Raw genomic sequence first — 6,395 nt, 5'->3', positions numbered from 1 at the left:
CTCTATAGTGAGAAGACTTTGTTGTACATACGTTTAACTTATTCCGAATATCTATATATATATATACATGTATATGTATATAAGTTGAAAACAAGTAAAGTGTGTGCTGTTTATTCATCGTTGAATTTATCGCTAACAATCATAGACACTTTCTGTAGAAGAATCCTAAGCCCAACAACAGCATAGTATATATATTTATACTATTAAGAAATATAAGTAAAATCCATTTATTTCGACAATTGGCAAAAAGAACTTATATATATATATATATATATATGTATATATTATTATTTTTAAATCTGACACCCACTACTCTATTATTCATCAACAATACACTTATTAATCCAGTAAGAACGTTTGTTGATTGCAACATTTGATAGAACGAGTGTGTGCGTGTGTATATATGTGGTGCGTGTGTGTGTGTATATATGTGGTGTGTGTGAGTGTGTATATATGTGGTGTGTGTGCGTGTGTATATATGTGGTGTGTGTGCGTGTGTATATATGTGGTGTGTGTGCGTGTGTATATATGTGGTGCGCGTGTGTGGGTGTGTGTGCTTAGTTATGAATACAATAATTGACCAGTAACAAACTAGCTATCATTTCTTAAACTGATTAGTTATATACCAAGTAATGGACCAGTTACAAACTAGCTATCATTTCATAAACTGATTAATTATATACCGTGTAATGGACCAGTCACAAACTAGCTATCATTTCTTAAACTGATTAATTATATACCAAGTAATGGACCAGTTACAAACTAGCTATCATTTCTTAAACTGATTAATTATATACCGTGTAATGGACCAGTCACAAATAAGCTATCATTTCTTAAACTGATTAGTTATATACCAAGTAATGCACTAGTTACAAGTGGGCTGATCTTTCTAGGTTAAACAAACAGTAAAATACTCAGTTAAATGCCCAGTAACTTAACAGTCACAGTGAAGCTAACATTTGACAACCAGTAGTGGATCAATTTGTTACACACCACTTAGTTTACTCTTAGTTTGGTGCTATCCCTTGGTAAATTACTACTATAACATACCGTTACAGTTTTGCTGGTTAGTTGTAGCATAGATGTTAGTTTTGACATTCTTAAGCGTAGTTATAATCACTTCTGTTAGTCCTTAAAACCCTCAAAGCTTCGCCATGTTGGGCGATTTACTATGCTGCACTAAATGTGTAAAACTACATATAAAACTTTTGGCTGCCATAGTTTAGCCCAACTAATGAAGTATAATACTAAACTAAAGGCTTCCTTACCAATAACTTGTGGCAGACATGATATAGATCTAAAGTTCTAGCCTTACACATTTGTGATTCGAAATCCGAAGTAGGCTGATTAAGAGGAATATGATTATAAAACAAAAACATTTGCAGTCAAACGTGATTTTAATTACTTTTCGGCAGATTCTAGTATGATGCGTAATTTATGCTTTGTTCAACGTCATGTTCAAAATAACTAAACTTCAAGGACAATAGTGGAAATCGAGTTAATTAATCAAACATTGTATGAACATTTAGAACATATAAATAATAAGTCCTATTTTATACGTACTTTAGAAACCGACATTAACTTTTTATTGGCCATGGCTCTTGAGAAGATCGTTTTCCTGCCCTTTGGCTACCTGATGGACTTGTGGCGGTGGGATATATTCAGTGGTAACACTGCATATGAGAACATGAATAAAAAATGGTGGGAGTTGAGGTACTATTTTTCTTTCCTTCAGTGTCTATGTAAAATGTTTATCTTGACTGTGTATAGTATATGTTAAGTATACAACGTTCACTTTTTCTGTAACGTAATGATTTTCCCAATTTATCTCTTTTTTGGCAGGATCAAATACCAAGGAATTTCACCTCCATCGAAACGTTCTGAAAAGGATTTTGATGCTGGTGCTAAGTACCACATTCCATCAGGCGTACCATACATTCGGTAAGAACTGGTAGCAATACATAATCATACAGCACAGTTGACTAAAAAATGAATATAACACATTTATTATTTACACACATACAATGTGTAATACCCAACAGTTAATCAAAGATCAAAACATTTAATGTTTTCAATTCAATCATATAATATATCTGGTGAAACCTGAACTTATGATGAGATTTATCATGTGAAAAAGTGTGTAAGAGAAGTTCAATACATCTTCTGATTCTTTAATCATTAACTATGCCCAATGTTTATTTTTTTATTTTCTATCCTTTGGATCACACATGCAGTAAAAAGTAGACCAGTTAATTAGTTATATATTTATTTTTACTAATCCAAAATATACTTCTTGTCAATACGAATTATTTTAGCGCCATAATAACTGACACCTTAACTATTTCTGGAGTTTTTAGCTGCTTTACGTCACAGTTTATATTTTCAATTTTATCTTTAGTAAAAAGAAAATAAATTTGTAATATCATCAGTTGGTCCACTGTAAAATACCGAATAATAAAATAGACGTAATGCCACACTATTATTCACATACCTAAATTAATCTGGATTATTAAACAGTGAGTTAAAAGGACATAATCGTTCCATAAGTGTTATATACTCATCACCATTATAAGTTACCTTACTGTGTTTCTTTGATTTGCTGGCCCAAGCTGTGCTGATGAGTGTATTATTACAATGTAACAGTATTTCATATTTCTTGCTAGATTTGTTGTCATTTAACAAGTTTAGATGTTTTTGTACACGTCTTTTTAGCCATCTGGTGGTAGACAGAATATACCCAGAGCTGCACCTAGGACATTTAAATTCATAAATTACTTTTGACGTTATCAGAGGCGATATTCTGTCCTTAAATCTTCAAAAAATTTCCAGTCTACATTCTGGTCTAAAAATCCCCCGTAACTCTATCTGTGGATAAGTTTTACAAAAAAGCTCAATGTTTATATTGGAATTTACTGTAGTGTCAAGTCTGACTTGAAAAAATGCAATAACAGAACGCTCCAAAAAAGAATGTTTCAGGCGTGTTGATTTTTAACATGATTTCTCTATCAGAAAATAATATGGCAATGATCTTATTGAAATGTCATAGTTGCATTCTATTTGGCAATTAAGTTTTTATTGAGTGTTTAGAAATAGTTTTCATGCTGTGTTTTATTTACCGAAATTGTGCTTTGACTCTGTGAGGCAAACAACTCCTGGGTTAAAGATAATCTTTAATCAATAATGCATGTTTTCTCCTTTATTATCATGACTTCATTCTCCTTTGTGATATTATTTTGTTCCCAAATTTTAAGCTATCAACATTTTTACAATAATCAGAGTACGTTTAGTAATGATTCTTACACTTGAAAGCCTTATTGAGTATAGGTAGAACAGTTCATAGGTTTAGTGAGAAGAATCTTATTTATTCTATAAAATACATTCATTTTTATCAGTGAGGTTTGGTTGCTTTAAAGCACAAAACTACACAATGGGTTATTTGTGCTGTATCTACCACTAGTATCGAAACCCGATTGTAGTGTCGTATGTCTGCTCTGCTGACTTACCGTTAAACCACTGGGGAGCGGGCGTGTCAAAGAAGTAAAAATGTCATAGTTTATTGATATACATTCAAAGATGTATTTAGATTATTCTCCAAACTGTCGATTTGAAAATTAAAAATATAAAAATAAGAAAAATGCATAGGAGCTTAGGGCAAATTAGGCTAATTGACAGGGATAATGAGGGTTAGACTTTTTTAAAAACTTAGAAAATTTAGAATACTGATTATTTTAGGAATTAATCGGAAATGTTTTTGCAATGTGGAATGAGAATACTGAAGAACTAAATATTTTTTGTGCTCGGTGAATAACAATATTAATTACATTACTCTAGAAAAACAGTAGTGCAGATACAAATCCGTGAAAGTGTGGTATGGAGGCATACAGTGCGTTTTGTACCTTCTTGTTTTAATGGGAAAATTTGAAAATTTTTTGTTCATTCTCAATGTATGTAGTTTTCGTATAAAACTTGGTCCAGAAAACTGTTAAGTGGATTTCATTCTGGTTGTCTTTTCTCCTTTATTATTTTCTAGAGAGATAATATCTGTTATACCCACGGGGGGGGGGATTACTGTAACGATGGGCGTTGCGCAAGAATGTTGATGACAACAATGATCTTCTAGATTATATTTCAAAGTTACAGCTTCCCCTATACTGAATCAGAATGACCAGTTACATGGGTAGCGCTATTCACTGTTAAGTAAGAAACGTTAGATTTAAACAGTCTAGATAGAATCTCAAGTGAGTTGGGTGATGGAAAGACATCTATAGTGAAGAAATTCAGTTAATCGATTCACGAGTCCAGTGAAAGACGACCGTACAGTGTCCAGTGCAAGTACACACACTGTGTTTTTGTCTTTGAAGATTGTTTTCATTTTGTATTACACATCTTGTTCAGTCTCTTCACTTCTTAGCTTAAACTCAGTCAGTTTAGTTAAAGTCAGTATCAATTCATGATTTATCCTACCGACCCTCTCATTATAAAGCGAGCCTATCTAATACTCTTTGCGGAAATCAGTTTAACCTAAGAACATCAAAAATGTGTCTTGAGATGGAAAGGAACTTCAAGGAAGGCTCACTTTTATTAATAATTTGGTGTTACAAGAAAAAGGTAGAGATATTTACTACTTACAAATACTGTGCATAAATAAGAACTGTGCAACTTTTTTATTTGACCCCAGGCAAATCTCGAGCCAATATTAAGCAATCACACAAAACTATACTCAAGAATTAATGGGTTTTTTATTATAGTTATATGATGCAACTATTTAAAAGTAGTAAAATATCACCCAGCGACAATAGGATTTAGAAGAATATTTGTGACACTCAATTGATTTCGTAAAAAGTACTAATAAATCAGTTTATTAATAATTCATAAATACCATAGTTTTAAACGTTGATTATTTTACGTGTGCCCTTGGTAAACGAACGGTGCCACAATGAGAATCAGAGAAATAGATAAAATGTCTCTTGTTTGTACCCCACAACAATCAGTATAGAATTTTTAAGTATGATAATTATTTATCGCTAAAATATGCAGTTCGTGTTTTGGTTTATTAAGTTTTTAAAACATCTAGTCCTTTTGGTGATTTTAATGCTGAAAACAGAACAAAACGCATCAGACAAATGATTATTAATTCCTATTAATCTTCATTTGAAGCGAAAACGACATTGTAAACCTCTTTAATCATGCTGATGTGCCTTAATGTTTTGTTACTTTTTTCTTCCTGCTTTTTTTCGCAATGTTTTCAAGCCAAAAGTTAACGTTTTAGCTAATTAATACTTCAAATGTAACTATTTTGAAAATGAATCAGGTTTTATATTTAAACTACCATTAAAACTGAAATTGTGTTCCCCAGTTGTTTATCGGCCTTGTGATCATAATTGATTTTGTTGTACTACCAGTAAGTGTATTGTAGGCCTATATCGGCATATTGACAAAGCACTCTCGTTTCAAGGACATTGAATTCGGTTGAAAAACGCTAAATCAGTTAAATGTCGTTTTTGTTGTTGTTGTTTTTTTGTATTTAAAATCAGCTCTCAGTCACCCCCACCCCATTTTAAAAATTTGATTTGTACTTCATTCATAAACTAAAATTTACCAATGTTTTTTTTTTTTCAGATACTTTGTTAGTTTTGTCATCCAGTTCCAATTTCACGAAGCACTCTGTAAAAAAGCAGGCCACGAGGGACCACTGTACAAGTGTGATATTTACAGGAGTAAAGAGGCAGGAAAAGCTTTGAGGTATGTAACACGTTTCATGTGGTGAATTATATTTGAAAAAATTCTCTGGCAGTCTGCATTTCTCACTTTTGGGGGTAGCCCAAGTGTTGGGTAAGAAGGGAGGCATTGGCCATTTTTAAAATTACTTATTTTGCCGCAAAATTCATGAACATGAACAAGCTGCCTTAATGAACGAACAAGTGCAGCTTGCTTCTTAACTGAGAAGTCGTTACAAAATAAAAAATGTTGAAATCTTGAAAGAGGGCGTTAACTTTTTCCTTGTCATGTTTTACAACAGATTGATTAAGAGGTTTTGTAACTTGTACTACTAAATACGTTTGATTTAGTGGTAAATTGTAATCAGTGTTATTGTTTTTTGTCTAGATTTTGATTATCATCCCTCTGAACATAATTGTTTTGAAACAGTAGCAAAGCAGTTTTTGTATGCAATATGTATATTAACATCTTTGCTTTGAAATATAGCGTTAAATTTTGGACGACAGAGAGAGCAAAGCCAGTAAAAGGCTTGAAAATTTACGAAACAAATATTCAGATAGATACAATTTGTCAACTAAATGTTCAGACTAAAACTAAAACTTTATAGTTTCTCACTTCTCTAAAACACAGGCCTGCGAATTTAAACTTCATAAAAGTTGTTTTGGTTTTAATAACGG

The 6,395-nt window shown here is 32.2% G+C and overlaps 1 protein-coding gene across 1 annotated transcript in view; it reads left to right on the top strand.

The window, feature by feature from the left end:
- The window catches only part of LOC106472652 (angiotensin-converting enzyme-like), a 149,636-nt gene that overhangs the window by 26,455 nt on the left and 116,786 nt on the right, over nucleotides 1–6,395 (top strand). The window contains exons 10-12 of the mRNA XM_022402220.1: nucleotides 1,569–1,713; nucleotides 1,843–1,941; nucleotides 5,620–5,742. Coding sequence (XP_022257928.1) covers nucleotides 1,569–1,713; nucleotides 1,843–1,941; nucleotides 5,620–5,742 — 367 coding nt within the window. The remainder of the gene's footprint in view (nucleotides 1–1,568; nucleotides 1,714–1,842; nucleotides 1,942–5,619; nucleotides 5,743–6,395) is intronic.

This window comes from Limulus polyphemus, unplaced genomic scaffold (genome assembly GCF_000517525.1).
Source record: "Limulus polyphemus unplaced genomic scaffold, Limulus_polyphemus-2.1.2 Scaffold123, whole genome shotgun sequence".
NCBI lineage: Eukaryota > Metazoa > Arthropoda > Merostomata > Xiphosura > Limulidae > Limulus > Limulus polyphemus.
The sequence above is the reverse complement of the archived record's forward strand: the minus strand, read 5'-3'. Positions and strand labels throughout refer to the sequence as shown.